The sequence below is a fragment of the Manacus candei genome, unplaced genomic scaffold (genome assembly GCF_025592945.1).
Source record: "Manacus candei isolate 608988 ecotype Guabito, Panama unplaced genomic scaffold, ASM2559294v1 h1tg000067l, whole genome shotgun sequence".
In the NCBI taxonomy this organism is placed as follows: domain Eukaryota; kingdom Metazoa; phylum Chordata; class Aves; order Passeriformes; family Pipridae; genus Manacus; species Manacus candei.
Genome location: NW_026138115.1, coordinates 8294884 through 8320138, shown reverse-complemented (window position 1 = coordinate 8320138; position 25255 = coordinate 8294884). Strand labels below are relative to the sequence as shown.

Below are 25255 nucleotides of genomic sequence, written 5' to 3'. Positions count from 1 at the left end.
TGGATGTATTGTTCAGTGGTATTTGAAGCTGAAACTTTGGAGGAGAATTTTGGAGCAATTGGGAGTTCAACCAGTGTTGGTCTTTGCAGCTTGTTTCCTGCTGGAGTGGGTAAGAGAGGAAGGTGCTTGAATTTTTATCTTTTGGAAAGTAAGTATGATGTTAGAGATAGTCAGAGTTCAAACAGGGAATTTGGGGTGTAGCTAGTCACATTATACGAGGAAAAATTATCTCAATCATTAGACAAAGATTAGTCAATGTGCTTTAAGGTAAAAAATCACTTAAAGTGTACATAAAGTGCAAAAGCCCCTAAAAAGGAGAAAACAATGAGGTATCTTGATAACTTTAGTTATGTGAGAGGTAAACTCATTGGCCTGGTTCTGCACCCCTCAGCTGCAGAGTTTGTGGTTTAAAATAGGGAGTGAAAAGTGACAGGTAATGTACTGGGCACAGAATGGCCCATTAAATTATTCCTACTTAGAACTGAGACACAAAAGGTAACAGGAAATTAAGCACTTTATTAGTATGGGTCAAGTTTCAGCATATGCTACTGATTCATCAGTTTAATCTGATCACTTTATTCCTTAGAGAAATCAAAGCAGTGAGTAGTTTCTGAGAATTTTCCTTGTATTGAGGAGCCTTCTACTCACTTCAGCCTGATGAGGTTCACTGCACGTTAAGAAGGGGTGAAGGGGAGGACAGTGGAGTGGAGCCTTAAGGCACTTCCTCCCCTGAACCTGTGTAAAGCCAGCAAATCCCCAATGCTGCATGTCGTGCAGCTGCAAGAGAAAAACTCATGGAACCATCTCCTCCCCTCTAGACTCGGGCTCTGGATACCAAGGAGGATAACACTACCCCGCTCCATAGGTAGTGCATAATTTCTTGTGTTTTCCTGTGTGGGATCCAGCTGTGCAAACTTTGGTTTGAATTAGATGAATGTAATGTGCTGAATGGTGCTTAAGAGTATACAAGATACACTCACAAACAAAAGGGAAAAAAAGTTGCTCTCTCTGCAGGGTGAAATAGTGAAACAGGCATTATTTTGTACTCAGTCTACCAGTGACATTTTAATTTATGAGCTAAGAATGCAATGATTGCTGGCTGCAAAAATTGATTTGGTGTTCATCTGATTCAACCCATGTCAAGAGTTTGAAAGTAATTATGATAGTGGAGCTGATAGGCAGACAATTACATTTTTATTCTCTCTTTACCCGTTTGTTTTTTTTCCTGAAGTTGTTCTTGTCAGAAGGCCCTGAAAGTAGAAGTAAAATCTTTAGTGTTATTTTGTAGATTATTAAGGTATAATCTCAGTTAGTGTTACATATGCACTAACTACATTCCTAAAAAAAAGTCTTTTTTAGCCTCTTTGGAAATTCAGATTAAGGAAAACCAGATTAAGGAATCCATGTTTAGCCAAACAGTCTTATTCTGCCCATACTTCCTCTGCACCTTCGTTCATCTTGGATATAAGTGGTATTTTCTAATGCTGTCTTCCTGCCATCATTCACATTTCCCTCTGGTCATATCATGCTCTCTGTTCTGTCATGTGAAGGGGTGAGAGGCTCTCTTTGCACAGCAGGTTGCAATCAGGACACTGCTCTGTGAAGGAGGTGCTGTAGGTTTTTGTTCCCACGCTCCTGATGCAGTGAGAAATATCCCTGCCTTTAGCTGTTCAGAAGCATGGATGTCAAACCTGGATCCTTTTCTGGGGGCTAGACCCACCAAGGTGTCTAGGGGGTGCTTTACTGTCATGCACACACTGAATGGTATATCTGAAATTTAGCTGCAAATTAAAAAAATATTATTATCTGAAAACCGATACTTTGATATAATTCTGTTTCTGAGATTGTTTTTAAGGGCATTTTGGGGGATATTCCAGCATAGAAAAAAAGCTAATCTTTTAGCATCGTAATTTATCATAAAACTGAGGTGTTATTTCATTGTCTGCCATACTAAATATGTTGCTTCTTTGCCTAAACAGCAGTATTCGCAACAAGGTCTCTTTTATCCTCTTTTTACTGTAGTATCTAATATCAGGTTCTTGATCTGATTAAAGGTTCTAGGTTATATTAGTATTGTTAAAATTCAGGTAATACCTGCTGTATCTTTGCATATAAGCTTTATGTTTTCTGATAATGTATAATTTAAAGAAATCTTTCCCCTGTGTTTGAGTCACAATCAGTATCTTTTCTTGGTATTGAAGGGCCACTCAGCTTTCCACAGAGTTTAGAAGAGAAAGGGTGGCAGAGAAAAGCAGGAGTAATGTTGGAAGTAGGAGGCCAAAGCTCATGAGCTTCAGTAATACTACAAGGAAGGGAGAAGCATACTAGGAGCAGGAAGGCTTTGACAGCTTTGGGCTGAAGTTGGAACACTAAGTGAGACATGGAGACTTAAAGTCTTCCTTTAGCACTTTTTCTTTAGATCCTAGATAGAAAACAAATCATAGCACGAGGAGAGAGGTAAGTGAAGTCTGTGAAAGGTATCTGTCTCCCTTCCAAACTTGTCAATGATCCATTTATTTCATTCGTTCACTCCTGGTATATTTTTCTCTCTTTTGGTGAAGCGGATGAGAAATTATATTTGCATGGAATTGTATCGGAGTTGTGTTCTCATTTATGTCCTTTACATTCACATGCTGTACAGGATTTAAAGAAACTATGACTGTAGAACATTATAGATTATATGTTTTTAGGTCAATGATTTCCTTTTGCAAAGATTTGCGTACTGGTATTCAGTTAGACAAATCATGGTTGGCCTGGCAAGAGTCAATAGCTTCTCCCCCAGGTCTCTGAAGACTACATTTCACATAGAACCAGATTCTGTGGTTACTTGGTGCTGTAATTTTTGTATTTGTTTGCGTGCATTCTCTTTGACCTCACTAACTTTAGATGAGAGCAGTCTCCTTAAAACTATTTTATTGTGGGTGAACATATGCCATAGTTTTCCCATTTTTGACTGTCTGTTGGGCTACAAAGTACAGCTGTGGTTTTCTGTAACATTTAAGTCTATTCTCATCTTCTAATTTTATTCATGTAGCATTTTGACATCATATTTTAGCCTGATTCACTTTACAACATACATGATATAAAAACCATTTACCATCAAAAAGAGGTAAGGAAACAAGTTGGAGCAGATTCTACAATGCGTCCCCACTTCCAGAATGTATGAGTATACATTCCACATTTCTATTTATAATACTGACTTCTCTCTCTGTTATTCACCTTGTGTGCATCAGTAGGATTGCTCCATTCCATTTTGAATGATTACACATTACAACGCAGTGCTTCTGCCTCCTGATGCCCTGAACCTGATAGGCATCCCTTGGACTCATGCAGATGCCTTCTGCAACATCAGAAAGGAGTCTCGTTCGACTTAGAATGACTGAGAAATCCAGCATCCTCTCAAAAGCTTTATTACTCCTTTGTAGATCCCACTCCATATACAATTCAATAGATGGCATTCTGAAGCACCTCAAGAATCAATAAATTCCTTCTGTTATAGGGCCTTTAATTCAAAAATGTCAGAAACTGATGCCATAACAGAAAAAAATGCATTATTGGGCACTGATTTATTTGTGTGCTTAATCACACTGAACATTGAAAATTTGTTTCTATCTTGACAAATGGCCAAATCTGGCTACTTTTGTATATGTATTTGCATTCAAGAAGGCAAATTTAGAAGTTGATAGATGAAAACAAAAATAACAAAACCTGAAAATATCATTGTGCTACTGTATAAATCTGTGTTGTGCCTTGCCTTCTGCCTTGCACTCAGTTTTGGCCGTTAGCTCTCAAAAACTGATCTATGACAAATAAAAAAACCTGAAGGATATGCGATGGTTTCCACATGAGGAGAGTTAAATAGACTGGCATTCTTCAGCTGAAAAATTGGTAACCAAATGGTGATAACAGGGATCTCTAAAATCAAAATTGTTCAGAGAAATTGTGACTAGGCAATGACTGCTCACTGTTTCTCATGAAAGATTGAGCAGTGAAATAAGGCAGGAGCCGGCTGAGGTCAAAGAGGAGGAAGTACTTTTACACAAAATGGGGAGCTCACTGCCATATGATATTGCAGAAAAGAAATATAAATAGATTTTAAAAGCTAATATGTCAGTATGTGGTAAAGAAACCCATTAAGAACTATGAAATACAAAATCTATGCAGCATAAAGATGCAGGTATAACCACTTCCTAACTGATGCTTGCCATTCAATTAGCATATGTGACAGAAAAGTATTTCTGCCTGTTTCTCTTGTGTTTATCCTTTTTCAGTGAACAAACATAAATAACTATCTAATGCCAGAGGCAGGAATCAAGGCTTCAATGGAGTTTGAGCTAGCATGACTACACTTAGGCTCTGTTTTTACATGTTCTTACTGCACAGTCACTATAAGTATATATTTGCATTTGAAGCACTTCTGTGTGTGACTTTGTATAGACAGATACCAGACATACCATCAGGCATTTTAAAGAGTCTGAAAAAAGCAAAAATTACATATGAGAAACATCACTAGATAAATCGAGAAGGGGGCAATGAACCTCCAACTCTTTCTATAAAATTGACATTGGAGGAATTCCTTCTAAATGGAAAGGCCTTTGTCTGTAAATTGCATCAATATTTCATTAATTAAATTAATTTTTCTTTCTGTCTTCCTTTAGTTTTGTTTAATTAGGATATAGTCATTTACAGCCAAACCTCTGTTCAGCTGCTATAAAATATTCATTTCCAGTTGCAGCTTGATAATGAAACAGTATCCTGCAGCCCATTCAAACTGTTGCAAAGCAAGGTAAATTACCAAAGGGAAGGGAATAAATTCATTTTTTTTAAAAAACAATAGACAAACATACTCAGTGCAAACTGGTTTCAGGCAAAGGGAGAGGCTGCCAGCTAAAAAGCAATTTATGTAATATGTTGGCAAGGAGGTGGGAAGGCAGTGAATAGAACTTAATGAGTTGACAGCTGTCGAGAGCTCCATGGTGTCAGATTGTAGCATTTGTTTCGATCAATTGTACATTCTGGGTAAGTGGGAGACAGGTAAAAGGGATATCCTGGGACCAGCCAGGTAATTTGTTCCACTACCTATAAGTTGCTGAGATTCAAAGCTGCCTGGTACAGAGATTCCAGAGCTTTACTCTGCACCTGTTGGAAAAGTTATGCTTTGTCTGAAAGCAAAGTTTATGTTCTGATGGGATGAGTACTCGTGGTCCACTATGCGTTTGATGATGAGTGGTGTTAAGCTCTGCTGCCATTTCTGTAGATGAGCACTGCAGGTTTTTTCACAGATGAGGAGAATTTGCAGGAAATTCCTTTTTTTCTTAAACAGGAGTCTCAGTTTTTAGGACTGTGCAGTCATTTTCAGTACTGTATTTCATTTCAGAAACGTTAAAGAGAGTGAAATGTTTCTCAGGTCCCTCCTACCTCAACCCTGCATAACAGTTTGTTACAGTCCATATGTGAGTTCCATTCTAACAATGTGGGTCTTTCTGCTCACAAAATATAAAGAACTGGATACAATCATGATGGACTGCCCAGGGAAGTGACTGAGTTACTATCCCTGCAGCTATTTAAAAGATGTGTAGATGTGGCACTTAGACACACTGTTTAATGGTAGACTTGGCAGTGTTAGGTTAGTGGTTGGCCTCAATGATCTTAAAGATCTTTTCCAACCTAAACAATTTTGTAATTCTATAATCTTTCTCCTGATGCTTTACACAGCACTCTCCTCCAAGTATTCTCAGAGTAGCTTATAAACATTTGGATCCAAGAGATACATTTGCATCTTTACTATCTTAAAAATTAAACCATGATGTACTGGCAGGTTAACAGCCCTGCCAAGAGTCATTGCAAATCAGTGGCAGAGGCACTCTGCCTCTCAGTCCCAGAACTCGGCTCTTCTGTGTAATTCCACAGTTGTGGAAAATGGGCGATCAGACTAGGTGAAAATCTTACCTTGAGATTTCTGAATCAAAAAAAATCTCACTGACCACAGTCTTTTATTTGCAGTTTTATGCCTGCTAACAATGTGCAGACAATTACAGGATTCTTTAAAAACTCTTTTGCCATCTGAAGCATTCAGAGTAATACAGTGCTATACTCTAGAGTTCTGACAATGTCACTGCAGTGTCCAAGAGTGCAAAAATCCATATGCTTTGATTTTACATGCTGTTGCCAGTCAGAATCCTGATATGGGTATAAATATGCCAGCTATTGTCAGCTTAGCTTGCAATGCACAGAAATGGTGTAACTATGCCAGCATAACCCCATCTTCAGTCAGTATTGCTAGACCTAAAAGGAGCAGCTCTGACAACTTGGATATGCCCTCATGTCTGTCATGCCAGTAACCTCTCTACTGTGAGTAAGGCCTAAGTCTGAAAATCAAGTGGTAAAAGTACAGAAGGCACCACTGTTTAATGTCAGTGGCTACTATGATTTGTTTCTGGATAGAAAAAGTGAAGCTGCAATAATGATACCATTGAGAAAGGAATTTTAAGGGAAAGTGACCTTGTTTCCTCCCAAAAGAGACTAGAAACCTACCATCAAGCTGTTGCTATAGCCATTATAGTAAGGGAACATCAAATTTTGTCATAGAACAAAAATTCCGATTTTTCTGCTTTTGTAATTCTTGTGAAAAGGCAGAAACTGATGTAGCAAGAAACCTAAGCATACACTTTTATCTATCCAGTCAGGGACTGGAGTACTTTAGGTGTGGGGACAAATACCTCTTGCTACATTTTGGCTCTGTCCTGCTCAAGCTGTTCTATGCGTTGCTAAGACTAAGGTTAAATCCTCTGTGGGCTAAAACTTGGCCATCCATAGTCTGGAAGGCTTGGGTATTTCTGTGTATTACTAAAGACTTTTAATGGACATCACATAAAATCAAGCATAGTTTCTTTTGTGATTTCCAGTGTTGTCAATGCTATAATTAGAATACATGACAAAAAGACTTTATCAGAGTACTACTTTCAACTTATAAGTGTCTCACTCAAATTCTTTATGCAGAAGCTTCTTAATTTCGTAGTGGGCATCAATTTCATGCTATCTTACAATCTTTATGAGAGGTTCTTGTTGTCAAAAATGTTCCTTTACAACAAATCTGAGTTTAGAAGCAAGTTTACTGACAGTGGAAGTGATTTAGAACTTCGTGTCCTCTCTCCTTCTGATGATGTTCCTTTGGATACTTGCTTCCTAGTATCTCCCAGCTTTCACCATGGAAATCTGAAGGACACAAGGAAGAACCTTGTAGTACTTGCTGCCTTGATAGAATTGCAGAGAAACAGAAAGCCTCTTCACTGGGTGTGGTGTGGGTTTGTTGTTTTCCCTTTAAACAGGTAGAAGTATAGATGATGTCATCATGTTCTTGATGGTGTTTAAAGTTGCTTGAATTCCTTTGTCTAGCTCTCTCTCAGTAAGTGCATTCCAGCTGAGCATCTATTAGGCTCTTAAAGCTAACTTTTTTCCTTTTTCCATTTTACACGAACACAAAAGATTGATTTGCTTTTACTATAGTTAATCAAACTCACTAGAAAACTAAATAAATAAGCAAGGAAAATGGCCTTCTTATACTTCACAGAGAGCAAATGTTCTGATTAGGCAGGGGCTGCTGAGACACCCAGCGGGGATAAGTGTTGGCCAGGTTTGTTGTGCATGGGAGTCTGCCTACCCAATCACAAAATTTTCTTGCATGACAACCATTTGCAGCTTGGACCACTTCATGTGGTATTTCAGTGAAGTTCAGTTCAAATTTGATGTACAGGAGGCATTTGTCATTTTCCACAGCTCATGAGATTAAAGTATACCTGGTTTCATCAGTACTGGATGAACAAAGTATGTTTTTTAAGCTGATGGGTACAAGTTTGATGGGAGTAGATCTCTTTCCTTGTTTAAGTTATGATTAGACAAACTTCTGTCTCTAACTTTCCTAAATTTCCCCCTGTGATTCCTGGTGGTGGTGGGACTGATTTCATTTACCTGTTTACTCTTTTGTTACCTGTTTTTTACTATCATGTGGTGTGAAGTCAGTTCCCTATCCATCCAGTAAAGTTGTTACTCTACTCATATTTCAAAAGGAAAAAAAATTGTAATGATAGAAAAACATGGTTTTTAAGCTTCAGATATTTGACAGTTGTATTGCTGGATGAAATAATGTCTAGAACTGTTTAACTTAATTTTTATTAGGTTTGACTGTGATAATGTTGATATGTTGATATGTTAGTATGTTAATATGTTAATGGTAATATATAACTTTTGGTGTGTATACTGCTGTTTCTGTACTAGCTGCTGACAATCATTTATATCCTATATTAAGAAGGATGAACTTGTGGTTAAGAGGCTGTCACTGTTCCTGGGAAATCTGAGTTCTACCACAGCCACCTTTGTGACCTTTTTTGTGTTTATGAACTTCTTTATTGCTTATAAATTAAAACTATTTATGGCCTTTTTTCACAGGTATGTTGTATGTATGCTTACATACAGGTATTTAGTGGCTATTTTACTTCGTTAAATGCTCTGCTCTGTAATGTTATTCAGGGAGCATTTCTAGGTGCTGGTCTGTACCTAGTGTGCCAGAGTTTATTCTTTATTTATTCTACATTATGTTTATTCTGCATTTAAATGTGTGTGGGTACTGCCTTCCCCTTGTGAGCTAATGTGTGAATCCTGTGAGTAACAGTATTTAAATGCCATTTTCTAAGTGTGGGTTAATGTTTGGAGAGAAAGAGGAATATTTGTCTGGCAAAAATAGTCTAGTGCATTAATGCGAATATTCAAAGATAGTTGTTTATCTTATTGCACTCAGAGGTACTTACAATAATTGCAGAAGTTGTTTTAAGGGACATTTATTCAGAGTGATTACGTTTATTGTTACTTTATGAATAACATACCCTGTCACATTAGATTTTAAGTGCCACAGTTTGGACTGAAGATCAGGGTATTTTCTTCTTTATGAATTTTACAGTTGCATATGCCAACTGTTTGTGGCCAATATAAAAATGAGGAGCAGAAATTAAGAGAGAAGCAGGAGAGGAGGCAGAAAACTCCACAATTTAAAAAAAAATGATGGGTGATTAGTGTGCAGCCCTAGGGTTGGCTTGCCCATCTCTTCTCATTTGATGCTGGGAGGGATGCTGTGGGCTAGCATGGCACTTCAGTGCAGCCAGGGCACAACTGCCCCTCCACCATCACTTGCTAGCCTTTTGTAGGTCAGGGGCAACCTATTAGGTTTCACTACCATCAATGTTTAATATGGGAACTTGCTCAAGTTTTCTCCAGAGAAAAATGTCTGCCGGGAGATCTCCCATATCTTTAGTTTCTTGTTAAGCCTCATTTGTAAGAGATTACGAGATCCCAGCAGTAGGTACTACAGCAATAGGAATACTGCTTTAATAGAAGCAGGACTTGTGTGGTTTTATTAATGATCACGTAAATAGAAATGCCAGTTAAATTGCATATGTGACTGCCTCTTTGCTACTTAGTTACTGTACTTCACAGATTTCTTCTGAGTCGTGTTGGGGGGAGTACAACATGGTGTGCAGATTTTGAGGCTTAAGAGATTGTCATTAAAGCTACTGTGCTGTGCTTAGTTATTTATTTCTTGCTCAGAGTGATCCAATCAATAACAGAACAAAATCAAATACAACTCCCTCCCCTCTGAGGAGAAAAGACAAGCTAAATAAAGATGTCCAGGAGAAAATGCCAGCAAACGACATATTGATTTCCAGCAAAGGAGCAAAGTGTAAATGAAAAATATTCTTCTGACACAGTTATTAAGTGCCAGCTAGCACGCAAAGAAAAACCCATTTACTCTTACTAGAGGCTGAGTCTTCAGAGGGCAGCTGATTCATCTCAGATCATTAGTCTCTAACTTTTTGAAACATAGGCTTCCCTTTACTAAATGTAAAGGAGTTTTCTGTATTTAGGCTTTGCTTTGAGAATGTAAAATGTTTACTAAAATTCTGACTGTATGCCAAGCAAGCAGAGAAGTTGTTTTCTCACCATTTTATGGCAGTATAAACAGAAACATGAGGAAAGGAGGCAATTTTGCTGATGTCAGATAGTGAATTTATGACAATATCAGGACTGCAAAATCAAGTAACATGGGGGCTCTGATTCAATGTCCTTGGCAATTTGGACTGGGGCAATTTAAGAAGTTACTGCTTTCCAGTGATCTGCCCTGCCCTTCCACTGGTGAAGCAGATAACATTTTGTTTTTCAGCAAGCATAGTTTATAGCCTAGCATATTAATAAAATTATTTCTGTGGCAATTTAAGTTAATACATCAGAATGAGTGCAAAGGGACTAGAGCCCACACCATCAAAATGTTTAATTCTGGCAATAAGCTGGCTTTTCCCTACACACCTCTGAGAATCTGTATTCAGCTTTTGCTTCCTGTGTCTTGCTTTAAGCAGATACTGAGAAGAGGGCTAAATTGAAGCTTATGCTGCCCTGTGCATTCTGCTGGTTGTTGGTTCTTCTTAGGGGGATAACAGCACAGGGGAGACCACTCTGAAACTATTTTCAGACCATTTCTGAAAAGAAATGTCTTCCATTTGAAGACTCTTGGACAAGGATTGGGAAACACTGTGTAGATTGATGTGATATTCAGAAAGTCAGACTCCCAAGCAGTGCTTGAATTTCAGCATTTTGTCCTTCCAGCAGCTCTCACTGATTTCAGAGTGGGAGTTGTTGTGGGTTAAGCTGTAATGGCTTGATTTTAGCATTAAACTGTTTAGTTACTTTAGTTCATGATGGGTACACCTAGTGTACCTTTGGAATTTTCACCTGTATCCCCATATCTTTATAACTGGGATTATGCTTAAAACAGAGGGCTGGCAGTTTCTGTTTCAAGTAACAGGTTTCTTTCAATTAGAAATAATAAAAATTTAATAGAGAAGGGGAACAAGCTGTATCAAATGATGAAAAGGGCACTCAGCGTGAAAATTCTTCTTGTGATCACTCTGAGGGGCACTATGCTCAGATAATGACTTCAGTGTATAAACACAACTTCAGTCTTCAAGGTATTTCTTTGGAAGAAAGAAAATGCACAAAGAAAGGAGAATATGGATGATAAAGCAGGAAAAAGAGTCTCTTCTCTCACCAAAGATGTATCTGTTGTGTTAAAACCAATCAATGGTATTTTACAGTCCAGTTGAAAGCTCTTGCAAATCTTGATGGTTACACTGAATAATCTAGAAGAGACTTGCCAGTTGATCCTTTCCTAGTTCAAGACGAAAAGACCACTGTTCTGTTAGGAAATAAAAGAAACAGAAAAGCAAGTGACTCTGTGGGCATATGTAATCAATAAACAACCAATCTAGATTCATGGAAGTGAAATTTTATTTATTTATTTAGCTCCTAAATAGTATGTAATTTCTTCAGGCCAAGAAATAAATTGAAAGGATTTAGAAGGATTTGCTTATCAGCAGAACACCATGAAGAATTACATTCCTTATGCTTTTGGAAGGTACACTGAAGTTGAGTTAAGCTGCTGTGGTTCAATACTTTTCTTTCCCCTGTCAGGATGCCTTGAACAACAGATGAATTAATCCTCCCTACTTCTCTTTCTCCCCTCTTTGCCCTCCCTTTACTTTTCCATCCTTTGCCCTCTCTTCTCTTTCTCTCTCTGCTCACACTCCCTCACAACATCATCACCCTTTCCTACTGCCAACAGACAGAGACGAAAGGCAGAAACATGATTTTTCCCTGTTGTCTTTGCACAGCTCTGGCACAGAACAAAGTATCTGAAATTTGTCATCAAACCTGGTTGAGAGGACTCAGACTTTACAGTCTTAATGAACTATTGATTTTATTGAGACAGGCTTTTGGTTTTCAAAGGAGTAATTCAAGCTTTCAAGACTGTTTTTAAACATGACTACCCATGATCCTGGATTGACATACAATTGGGAGGATTAGTTTTTGCTTTATCTTAGTTAACTGGCTAGTTCCTTAGTCTCTTGCCTGTCGTAGTAATGGAAAAATGACTGATTTTGTTAAAGGGTAGCTCTCTCATGATCCCTACTTAATAGTATAATTTGACAACAAATCAACTTTTATGTCCAGCTGGAAACATGCAGCCAGGAGATGCACTTTTACTGGGCTGCTGTTGAAGGGTACGTGCCTGCTGGTTACCTGTCAGCCTCTTGGTAGGTAACCTACCAGCCTCAGTGACAGGACCGGAGGGAATGGCCTGAAGCTGTGTCAGAGGGGGTTAGGTTGGATATGAGAAAAAGGTTCTTTCACCCAAAGGGTGGTTGGGCACTGAAACAGGCTCCCAAGGGAAGTGGTCACGGCACCAAGCCTGACAGAGTTCAAGAAGCTCTCAGAGTTCAACAGTGCTCTCAGGCACTTGGTGTGATTCTTGGGTCTGTCCTGTGCAGGGTCAGGGCTTAGACTTTGATGATCCTAGTAAGGTTCCCTTCCAACTCAGAATATTCTGTGATTCTTGATCTGAGCACAACTGGCTGAAAGGCTCTTTTTTTAAAGCACCCTAAATAATTAATCTTTCTTTCTGATGTCCTTTGTGACACCTGTAGATATTTATCATAATTTTAGTCCTTAAGTCCAGTTCTGATATTTTACTAAGCCTGTCTCATTCATACATCTCTCAAGTTCTTTCCTCTCTTCAGTGGCTCTTTTCTGAATTGACTCCAATTACTCTTTTAGCATTGAATTGCCTAAAACTAAATGTAATGGGCTATTCTCTCTTCCTGCAAGTTGTTTTAGTCTGGTTGAAATCAATGCCAATTTAAACCAACAGAGGATTTGACCCTCTTGTTTTTGTATATACTGCAAATGAACTATATGAAGAAAAATTATTAGTTTCATGTTCTTTGATGCATTGCCTGGGCAGAGGTAGGCAGAACCTCAGCAGCACTGTGTGGGGGTACAAAGGGCTTGCACATATTTCTGGCTATGTCTGTCCCATGATAAGAAAATACATGTTCTATCCAGTGCTAATGAGATGGACAGTATTAACCCTTTAGCAACAGACGGTGGATACAGGACTCTCCTGAAAAGTTTATACAGTCCCAAATTGCAGCTTCTTTTGTAATACCTCATTATGATTTTTGCAACACTTCTAATATTTTTCCATTTGTATGCAGATTCTTTCTTTCTGTATGTAGTAGTTTGGATTTGTCCAGTGTCTCTGACGTCTGCTATACCGTAATGAACTCCAGAGTACTTTGCAAATAAAGATTAACTAAAAGGTGTGAAACAAATGTAACATGTAGAAAGGACAGATGAAGGATTCTTATTTAATTGAATAGTGTGAACAGAATACAAAAAGTTTTTCTTTTTTAAGAAGCCTGGCTACCAAAGTATGAAAGGTTGAGGTATTCGAGCTAGAAATGATACCTAATGAGACAGACACTTCATCTACTCTCTTCTTTTGGCAGGAAAGCAAATGCCTTAAACCTATTATATGTCAAGAAACACCCTGGTTTCTAGAAGACAGGATAGCATCACTGCTTCTTGCCATTCTGGAGGAGCATTCATACTGTATGCTGTTACACAAAGAAGACAATACATGGTCCATATTCCATAATAAATTTGAGATATTTAGAAAATATAGTAGTATAGAAGCAATGGAGGGAGTCAAGTGGTTGTATTTATGAAAAGTTTGTTAACTTTCAGCTCTGTATATTTTAGGTGTGAAATGCAAATGCAGTGCCCAGGTTAATACAACTGTATTTCTCCACCTTGGGAAGATATTTGTGCCTGATATTTTGTGATACTTGTATTTCAAGAAGTACTGTAAATTGTGGTTCCTTGGTGGCAAATAGATTTATAGTTCTCTCACAACAAAGCAGTAAGTGTTGCTTTTCAAATAATGGTGTCGAATTGGAAGTAATATGTATAGTGTGCAGAAGAGTTTCAAGAAAAAGGCAAGTAGGAAAATTGAATCCTACTTTACCAAGTGAAGTGAATGCCAAGTAAGTCATTCTGCAGAAATTTGTTTGGGGTTTGAATTTATGGGTCCTTGTCTTTTCTCTCTCAGTAGAAGGGGAAACTCCATCATTCTTGGGTGCGTTGTTTATAATTTCATAAAACTATTCTGTGACAGGACTTATTTTACCCAGCATGCTTAATCTTTCTCAAATAGCAGTGCACCCAAAGAGCAAGGTGACAAAAAACGTTTGCAGTTGAGAAAAGGAAGATTCAGCACCTGCCATTTTATATAGAACAAAGGAGCAAAGGTTATGGATCTGATACATAAACTAGGGCTTTGAGCAATTGAAAAATTGGACAGGAATGGAGTCATCTTGAGCAGGTCTTGCTGCACCATCCCAAATTTCTTTGCACTGTACATCCCACACCAGTACATACAGTGTAATGAACAAAGATGTAGAGCCATCACTGTGGCAAGATTGAAGAGGCCCTTAGAGTGAATAATTAGGAGGAGGTGATTACAGAACTAATAATTCATGGAAAGGAATGGAGAGCCAATTCAGTGAAATTGAAAGAATTTGAAGGTAAATATGCCCATAAATCCTCTAGGGTGGACTTAGAGTTTAGCACTTTCTCCTACCCTGGTTTTATTCCAAGGCAATTTCATTAAACGCTAGAGAGAGGGAGAGAAAAAATAATAATATAAATGCCATAAAAAATCTTTCAGAGGAAGGAATAAAAAGGGTTCCTGCCAGAGAGAGATTTTATTGAAAGTTATTATAATACCTATCTTTAGTTTTATGTCCTTTAATACAGGCCAAGTAATTTCAAATCTGGGGTTCTTTAAAAATGAAATACATATTTTAAAATAGTGTAGTGTGACTTATTATTTTTAATATAGAATTTAGCTAATATGAGGAAGAGAAAATATTTTCTCTCTCATGTTCTTTCCAATGAAAACACAAACATTGTTTCCATCATAGCGCATGGAGAATTTTCATTACTATCCTGTTGCCCGTACATAAGAATGTTTAGCATTTACTATCCCTAGATCTCTGGGCAGACACTAAAGAATTAATCTGTTTACATCCCCTGGGGCCAATGGGTGAGTATAGTCAGAACCATTTCAAAATGGGAAAAGGGAACCAGAAATGGGATAGTGATTTTGCTTACTGCCTTATAGTGTGATGAGAAGAAATTTAGTGGAGAGATTTCTAGGGTCTCTGCTCCCTAGCCTCTCCTGTCTTGTGGAAAAACCAAATACAGTAATCCTCTGGTGAAAATTCTCAGCTCCAGGAGGGTTTTGAAAGGTACAGATTCCTGTTACAAGAAGTAATGGTCTTCTGGATGTTTCCTTTACGCTGTTTCCGTGGTCACGAATTTGCTGCTCTTCCTCACTGAAATGGCTTTATTCCTTTGGGATGATTCAGATGTTGGTATTTGAGTGGAAGGTGCATGGAAAACCAATATGTGGTGGGACTAGAAAATCAGTTAGTGATGAATTGTGATGGAAAGTTCTGAGATTAAGAATACAAGATAGGAAATGGCAAGACAGATTAGTGTACTTATCTTTTCAGTGGTTTCTAGAAATCTCATTAATGACCTTGACTTAAGTCTAGCAACACTTCTGGAGGCTTTTTTCTTATTCTAACTCTCATTTTTACACATATAAAATCAGCAACATGGGATAAACAGCAACCACAGAGCAAGAAAAACTGGAATATCAAGTGAAAGAGCTTGCAATAGGGATGGGGAGATAGGATGTAGATTAATTGATAAAATCAAGTGTGGAACCAGTCTTGAAAAAGTGCAGATAGAGGGTTGAATTGGCAGAGTTTTGCACATCATACATTTGCATTTTGTCTGAGTCTGGCTGACTCTGCCCTTCTCTGTTCAGAACCAATGCAAGCTGCATGAGGATTTTATAGCAGATAATCTGGTACACATATCTAAGAGTGCAGCATAAATATGTTACATGTGATGCCTTAAGCTGCTTATTAGATGGGATATTGATCAAGAAGAGAAACAAGGGCCAGGCTTCATGACTTTTCAGGTCCTGGCACAGGGACCTAGGTAGAGGGTACTTACTAGCCTTGCAAGGATGTTTTTACCTTTAATTTGGCCAATCACTTCCAAAATTTATTACCTACCAGTATCATATTGCAAGGAGTTGCCCAGTTAAAACAACAACAACAACAACAAAAAAAACCCAAAAACAAACCAAACAACATTGTATAAAGAAATATGACCTGTTTTTTTTTTCTGGGCATTCTACCTTTCTAGTTTCATATGATGCCCCTAATAAGCAAGAGAGGAAAAAAAGAGTTATAAAGAAACTCCTTATTCTTTACAAATACTCAATCACATTGTCAATTCAATTGGATTTGATTCCAAGTTAATGTTGCATGAAGCCCTTACATCTGAGCAAGTAAGTGGGTAATCGAATAGGTATAGCTGATGATAAGTGACAACAACACATTGTTATAATTTTTGTTTATTTCCTACTGGAGCAAATCATCACTATTCTTCTATGAGAAGTGTGAATTGTCAGATCTTCAACTAAGAGCAAAATCCACACATTCTAAATTCAACCTGGAAACCAAAACCAATTGCCAGGCCAGGCCTTTAGCACTGAGGAAGTATTCTAGTAGTGATGGATATTTTATTCTTTTTTTCACAGTGCTATCCTTAACTTTAGACAACTACAGTACAAACCTCCAGTTTCGCTAACTACATTTAATCTGCTTAAAAATTTCGTGCAGTATAGTTTTGTTTACTAAATTGTGCTAAATTACTATACATTGGTGCAATTAAAAACTAGTGTCTTTCTACCCAGGGACAGCTGCATTTCACTGTTGGAAGATGTGATCATTTTATAAGTTATAAAGTTTACCAGGATAAATAATACTTTCTAAAATATATGTGACAAGACCAGAAAAATTGATAAAAGTAAATTTCTACTTTGTGCATTCCTTCTTTCTTGTGCAGACAAAATTTTAAAGCCAGCTTGTTTTAAGAGAGAAGTCAGCAGAATTCTTCCACTTTTTATGACTGAAAGATGTTAAAATAATGACCTTGACATTGTAAGACAGGAAATTTCTTTGTACATATTACCTCCAGTCCCTTTTAATCTTGCCTCCCCATTGAGGCAAGATTATAAAAGTATTTAATGAAAGTATTTAAGCCTGAAACTACTGCAAGATTGCATCCTACAAAACATTGCCAAATGGCAATGCTGGATATGACTGAATAATACATACAATAAGGATTCCCTTACTTCATGGCTGTTCTTTTACAGATACTCTATTTTTACAATTTTTATTTACAGCTGACCAATCCTGTTTTTCCTTCTTTGCTCAATCTAAGCCACGGAAATGAAGACTGAAGAAATGTTAGGTTCAGTCTTTCTGACTGGTTTCTTGGTTCTGTTTTTTTCCCCTTAGCTCAAATACGAAGAAAGAGGGAAGAGCGAGGGACTTCTCACTGGGGTCAGAGGTACTTCATAGCACTAGGAGCAGAGGAGGCTAAAGAAAGACTGAGACCTCAGAACACTTATTTAAAGGAAAGAGAGAACATGTTGGAGACAGCCTTAGCAGACATACGAATATAAAGGAGACGTTATTTAAAGCTGGAGAGTCTTTTTCAGGAATAAGGATTTGGAAGTCTTGTCACGATGTCAGATTCCTGGGAATACTCACTGAGAGTACTAAAGTACAGCTGCCCTGCTCCCAAGTTCAGCAATGCTTCCTGCCTGGTGAGGAACATTTCAGGTGTTTTGTTTCAGGAGTTAACCCACTGATCCTACTGCTCAACAGAATAGGCAGCTCTCTTCAAGGAAGAGTTGTTAAGGGAGTCAGTTTCAGCAGAAGCTGTGATTTGAGCCAGTGCTGCTGAGCTGTGGTAATTTTGCATTGCGTGCAGGAACATTACAGCCTCTATCCAGAGGCTGCCACAGACTCTCCCTAATGGTCTGCATTACTAATTCAACTAATTGCAGCAATTACAGGCAGGAGATGCTGCTGGGGAGAGACACCAATACACTTCTCTCTAACATGCTGCAGTACATGCTGCTCATTAATTAGACCAGCACACACACACACAAAATAAAAAAATCACCAGCTGGAAATTCAAAGGAATGTGCTGAAAGAATGTGCTGAAACCTATAACAGTTGTGAACAGTTACAGTATGGCTTAAGCATTTAAGAAACAGACTTTCTAGCTGATTAACCTTGTTATGGTCATATCTCTGTTTGCTTGTTAAGCAAGCAGGTAAGATTGTATGTTGGGCACACCTGACCCGTGCAGCAGTTCTTCGTCATGCAGCAACTACGCTGCACAGATATTTACTGTCCACCAGATTCCCAGCCCAAGAGGTGCATTAACAGAGCAGGAGTTGACTTAGCCTCAGTGATGGATCACTTGTAGCAAAGAGTACTGCTAGCTGCCTCAGTGATGCATAGTATCTGAGTCTATCTTGTATATTTTTCTTTGCAGAAAGCATGTTCAGTCTGAACATGCCTCCTATGGCAAGTGTCTCAGTAAGTGCCTTCTGTCTGACTCTATATGATACTGGTATTTATTGAGAAGCCCAGCATCTTCCAACCAGACACATCTACTGTGGCTGTTGGAGGGCAGTTTGCCAGCCAAAAAAGCATTATATCCCACTGTACTTTGTTCAGCTGTATCAGTGTGATCCACCTGCTGACTTAAACAGCTCAGCAGGTGCACAGCACCTATGCACACCTGAAATATTCAACAGCACAGAATAAGCACTGTTCTTTTGACAGGAGACTCCAACTCAATGGAGGCACATTTACACAGGCACATCTGGAGTGCTTGGTACAACTTTAAATATTTTAAAAGTTACAAATCTGAAACTCTCTTTTCTTGGATACTTAGTTACCTCTGTAACAGCCTCTTGACTTGCAAATAGCTTACTTTTTTTTCCCTTTGTTCCTTTGCTTCATATGCCAGACTACAGATGACATTGTTTCATCAGCTGAATGTTCCAGTGACGATGAAGATTTCATTGACTGTGAACCCAGTACAGGTAAGTCAGGTCAGTCTTGTTTTGCTTGCCTTCTGATTTCATTTGCAAAAAACAATGCATACATATGTTTATATGTGTGTGAATGTATACATATATAGTTATATATGTATATATATATGTGTGTATATGTGTGTGTATGTATACATTTATGTATATATACACTGTATATAAAATAAAAATATACAGCCAAGCATCAGATCCCATGGACTTGGCAAAAGCAAAACACAGATATGTTGTCACTATTTGGTTTGAATAAAGTTGTTTGCAGAAATAGAAGTTACTTTACTGACACAGTGGGAAAACAAAAATATCAATGTGAAGTGTGACAAATAATGAAGATTTATGAAGCGGGGAGGGTGAACATTTGAAAAACAGAAGAGAAACAAAAGTGAAACAAAAATGGGTTATTAGCAATGTTTAATCTTTCTTAATTGCTCTGAAGATAGATATTAAAGGTTACAGTTGTCCATGGGATTTTGAATACAGTTAACATGGTAATGTGTTTATACTAATTTTGTTTTCTGTGAGCCCAGAGAAATTGGGGAGCACCAAAACATAGTTCTAACATAACAAAATTAGTAGTAATTCTTGCCTTGTTATCTGCAGTGATGCTTCAAAATGTATCCATTAAAGAGTCAGAAGGACTGGCCATGTGGAACTGACTCAACTTCTCCTTTTCAGATACATTTTGATATATTGATGGCTTTTCTTTCTGGTGAGATATATGATGTGATATCCAGCAGGCAACTGCAGTCTATTTTATTTCTTACAGGCTTTTTCAAGTCTTCTTTTTTGAGGCTTGCCATGAGTTAAGCATTTCTATAATAGAGAACAGACATCATCGAATTTCTGTGTATATTTAAAACAAAAAGACGGAGTTTAGAATTTTTTGTCCTTAAAAGTGAAACATATAAATAGTTTAGGGGGGTGGTTCTGTTTGGCTTTGTTTTGTTTGTTTTTGCTTTGTTTTGTTTGGGACGATTTTTTTTTTCCTTAAAAATATCCCAAGAAAGTATTATAAATGTTCTGTTTCTAGTGTCCTGAAGCCATTCGAGTAACACAATAATAACGTTAAAATTCACCCAAGGCTAGTGCTTTCACATTTCTTTTCAATTTGTCACACTGTACCTGCATTTTTGGTAGAACTTGGTCCTGCAGTAACCTGAGATTGGCATTGCCTTGTAGCTGGGAACTTCCACTCATACCCTTGACTTCCCTGTATGGCAGGGAAGGCACTGACACAGCGACCGATGTTAACATATAGCTCAGCCTGCTTCCCATCTCTTTCTTCATAGATTTCTATGGGTTTTTCAACTCCCCATCTGGAAGAAAAGCAGTCCAAATAATACTAGATTGTGAAGTATAAACAGTGTGGGTACTGAGAGTTTAAGTAAAGGTAGTAATGAAATGCCAGCACAGTGATTATAATGGAAGTGAGGCATGAGGTTAATCAGACCATGCTAAAAGAACTAATGTACCACAAATGATATGTAAGTGAATGGATAGAAGTCATTTCATTAAAGCTTCACTAACATGTCAAGACTTCTTTTCTTCTTTATATTCTGATTGCCAAGTATTTGGCAAATAATTAAAGGACGAAATGAGGTCTTTATCAGACTCCTCCTCTTGTACATTGTTGTCATTTTTGTTTCAGAAATCACAGTTACTTCAATGACTAGAAATTGTAATAGCAATGTTGTTTCCAACTTGTGCTACCGGTGGAAAAATCAAAGTTTGAAGAGAAATTTGATAAAACGGGATGTTTAGCATGAAATTTCAGATTGCTGTAGAGCAACATTTCCAGACTAAAAATACCTCCTTCCTGACACAGTTAGATATCTGATTCTACAAACAGGTACAAACTGGATTTGTAAAAATGACTTGCCTTTGAAAATCCTGCTAAACGTTACAGTTGTCAGCTATAAATGCCTACAGACATTTGAATATCTGCTGTGTAAAATAATATGATTTGCTGAAAATCTGCATAAGGTTCTCTCCTAAACTACTAGACATGCTTGCAAATTTCACCCAGTATCTTTTATTGCACCCTACTCCTCTTGCATAGAAAGGTGAAATTCATGAGCTGCTGAAACCTGAATCTTTTCTTGGTAATTACTATGGCATTGAGAATAAAAGTTAGCTTGATTATATGTAAAAATAAGTCTCCCAGATGGTCCTTGCTGATGAAGTCTGCACTTCCAGATTTTGAGTTTTCCTGCTCTCAGAAGCACTGGTGTACAGAGTCGCCAGAAGGAGGAGGAATATGCAGGTCCTTTTTGCATAAACTTAACACATTCCATCATAATAAGAAGGAAAAGTAACAGGTTTATGGTGCTACTCATTTTCTTTGTCTAACTTATTGTCTGCATTTGCAGAGCATCCAGTGTCTGCAATACAGCCAGTATCAAAGCACTCTCACGCAGCCCATTCTGCTCTGGAGCACTAAAGCAATCTGAGCCGGCTTATCGAAATCCAGTGGTGCTGGCTTGGCTGAGCAGATATGTTTGCCTTTACACTTCAACAGCCAAGTAAGGATTCTGGTCAAATGCCAAGATCTGGTGTTTAAATATATACATAATGGAAAAAAAGGATCCAGATTATCCTGCTTGTATTTTCTAGTGTGTGGGTTTGGATTTTTTTAAACATAATATTATTGTGTTTGGTTTTTTTAAATTGGGCTCATTTGAAGTTGCTTCATCCTCTTCTGTTGATAGGTCACTGCCTTCTGGCTTGCCTGATACCTTTTACAGCAAACGAAAAATTAAATGACCTAACCCAGCACAGTTTCCTTTTTGTTGCTCTGATAATGTGTAGCTTTTAAAGCTCTTGAGTTTCTGCCAAACACCAGGCCTTGGCCTTCTATCACCCTCGGTGCTACAGTCCAGTAATGCAAAGGTTACTGAACTCACTGCTGCAGCTGTGAGATATGGTATACATCACTATAAACCTACTGTGCAATAACCAAGACAAGGGCAGCAGAGAATGTGGCCCTGGAAATCAGAAATTTTCAGATTTCATATGGTCAAAATCAAATCCCAATATCTAAACATATTACTTTGGTCCTGGTCCTGAATCTGAGGCGGTACTCCACAGAGTCTTTTTGAAGCCTTTGTTTTTGGTGTACTCAAAGGCTGAAAATCATGTCCTCTTTGAGGCTAAATATCATATGAGAACCATCACATGAGAACAAGATCTTATTGCCACTTAATAATTACTAGTTATTCACTGTTGAATCCAACATCTGAATCTTCTTAAGTATATCATCTGCATCTGAACACTTGCATCTCTTTAAAAGAAGCTGGTGTGAAGGCAATTTCCTCACTCTGCTCCTTTCAAGATTTTCCAGGCTGGCTTGAGACATTCACTGTAGCAGATCTGCTACCACTTTTTGCCCCTCTTCTAGAAGTGATTTCTTTGGGGAATTCACTTAAAAAGCAGGAGCTATCATAGGACCTTTCCTGACTGAGGCAGCCAACAGATATCACCTGTACACACATATGTATATATAAGGAATTATTTTAAGTGATGGCAATGACAGCTGCTGTGCAAAACCCATTTGTATTTTATGTAATGCAAAAGAAACCATTGCATGTGCATTGATAAAAAATACTCACTATTCATCTTATTGCAAACAAGTCTAGATACTCTTACATCTCTAGATCTCCCAGAATGGCTTAATGTAAATGATACAGGGGACATAAAACTGTTCATCTGCCCTGAAGAAGGATTTACTTAACAGTCAAGAGCAGTTCCTCTCTTGTCCCTATGGAAATGATGCTTGTCCCAGTACCAAAAAGCGTCTTGTTTCTTTGCCAGAAACATGATCATTTTCCCTGGTGTGAGTACAGGACTCTCTTCTAGCCTGTTTCAGGGAGATCCAAGGCTCAAATACTCAAGTTCTTCAAAGCTCAAGCCAGGGTCCTGAGACTGTGCTTTTGAACACAGCTCCATGGTGGTGTTTCAGTCACTCAACCACTCTCAGGGAATGAAAGATATGTAGGAAAATATCTTTACTCTGGACTAGGAAGCACTGTGCTATCATGAAGAAAGCAATCATTTATCTCTTTCCAGTCAGATGAGGAGCACCCCTACAATCTCATTTTACTGAGACTTCAAAGCCTTGAGGATTATAATTATGCTTTCCTTACAGCAGCTATTGCTGTCTCTTCATGCCATTGCCCTTGTTCCTGTTAAGGCAGGCTGGATGCTAGTGGTCAGGCAGCTGATTGGGATCATAGCCAAAGCTGCTCGTTGGACTACTCAAAACAGTGAGACCCAAACACTCACCAATTAACCTGAAACCCATAATACAGCCTCTTGAAATGGTGTGTGGGGCTTAATCCTAGCTTCCTGGCATGACACATCCTGTGTTTCTTCCATGGTGCAGTTGCCAGTTTTCCCTTCCTATCAGCCCATCAATTTCTTATGTGATTTTTTTCCAGAAAAATTTATTCTGTGTTTCCCAAAAGGCTTCATATATCATAAGGCTGGCATTGTCTAATCAGACTGGTAAGCTTTTCCTATGAGGGACTACAGACAGTAGTAGAGATGCAAAAATCTACAATTCTTTGCACTGGAAATTACAAAGTGTTTTGTACACATACCCACCCACAGGAGACACATATCCTACAGGTGTGGTGTCTGTATCTATAATTTACTGGCCTGTACCCATCCATTTGCAGGCTGTTTAGGTTAGAGATTCATTTGCAGAAAACAAGCAGAATCTCTCTTCCAAGAGTCTCCAAACAACCAGCACAGTACAAAAACCAGTATGTTGAAAGTGAAGAAAACTTAACTGAAGAAACCAAGAGAAGTACTGATTTGGCTCCATAGCTGCATCAACCTTCTTTAAGCACCTAGGGAATTTTCGTTGCTCTTCTAAGAGAAACATACCCCACAATCCAGTGCCCAGTTACCCCCAGTCTCTCCCTCTGACAAGCAGGAGTTCTGCTCCATTTCTGATGTTGCAATCAAGAAATGGTATTTAAACTTGTGTGCATGCCTCCAAGTACTCAGAGAAGTAGACTTCCCATCTCACAGGTTGAATACCATATGGACCTAAAGGTGTCCCAGGGTGTAATAGCATTACTTCTTTGATGGAATTTCCTAGCTACAATCTTACAGCCAAACCAAAACCAAACAAGCAAGTTTTACTAACCAATCATGCAGGTGACTTACAGGAATTTTGGTTTTCTTTTTTTTTTTAACATTAGGAATACTGAGATTGGTTTTCAGCATATTGGTCTTTCTCCCCTATGTAAGCTCCAAAGGCCCCACCCATGAGGATATTTTATCTATATATGCACTATATCTACAGTATGCATATATGTCTATATGCTAAAGTAATAAATTGCCAATATCAGCAGTAGCCCCTATCATCCAATCACATGTTTACACAGAAATTCATGCCTTCATCTAACCCTGGCATTCGCTGGTGTGGACAGATGCATGATATTGTTATATCTTGGTGAACAAAGCACGTTAATTTCTTTTCTGTTAGAGTTATTTCTTTCTTCCTTTTATTTATTTATTTACTTTTAATTGATAATTTCATCTACCAATTAGCCTTGGGGTATGGTGGGGCAGGGAGAACAAAAAATTATACAGGTATATCAATCAATATATACACACATACTCCGTGTATATATAGATGGATATATACATTGTATATATTTGAAGAACATTTTCTATCGTTTCACCTCATCTTGTGCCGCATGAATTTTTGGTGATTGATATTTTAGTTTATTTTATATTTCTTTCCCCTTTTTTTTTTGGCTCGTAATCGTGCCATACCGCTATTTTTTAATTTTTAAAATCATCGCTGTACTTTTCAATTTATATTTTTGGAGTTATTCCAATAAAATAATGATTTAATCATCTCAAGAATGAGATATAGATCTGCAAACAATAAAGGCAACAAAATCTTTTCTTGCCATCCTTGAGAAATCCAAATTTTGGACATCCCAAGAAAGTTGTGTGCAAAGAATGAAGAGTCTTACCCTTCCTTTATTCTTATTTCTCTTCTCCCTATCTCTTTTAAACTTCTGCAAAATCTCTATTCCATTTTTTCCCTTTTCCCTTTTTTTTTAATTGAGTTCAGGAAAAAAAATCACCCAGAAGAAAAACCTTCTCCTTTACCCCTGAGTTCTCCCAGGAAAAATTCTTCCAACGTAAAGAGCCCTACAAACTGCAGATGGCATAAAAAGAATTTTATTGCAATGCAGAGTGTCTGTTGTATCTTTTATTTCTGGGTCAGTGCAAGATCATTTTTCTGGCATGCTGTAGTTTAGCTGATGTAACTAACCATGGCCTTCATTAACC

General features: G+C 38.0%; 1 protein-coding gene across 30 annotated transcripts in view; it reads left to right on the top strand.

Annotated features, from left to right (window-relative positions):
* NRXN3 (neurexin 3) overlaps positions 1-25255 on the top strand; it is a 1015491-nt gene that overhangs the window by 958784 nt on the left and 31452 nt on the right. For 22 of the 30 annotated variants that reach the window (XM_051806312.1, XM_051806340.1, XM_051806317.1 and 19 more), the window contains one exon: positions 18859-18934. In XM_051806312.1, coding sequence (XP_051662272.1) covers positions 18859-18934 — 76 coding nt within the window. Of the gene's footprint in view, positions 1-18858; positions 18944-25255 lie in introns of all 30 variants that reach the window. The other 8 variants (XM_051806339.1, XM_051806338.1, XM_051806326.1 and 5 more) reach the window with 1 other exon arrangement.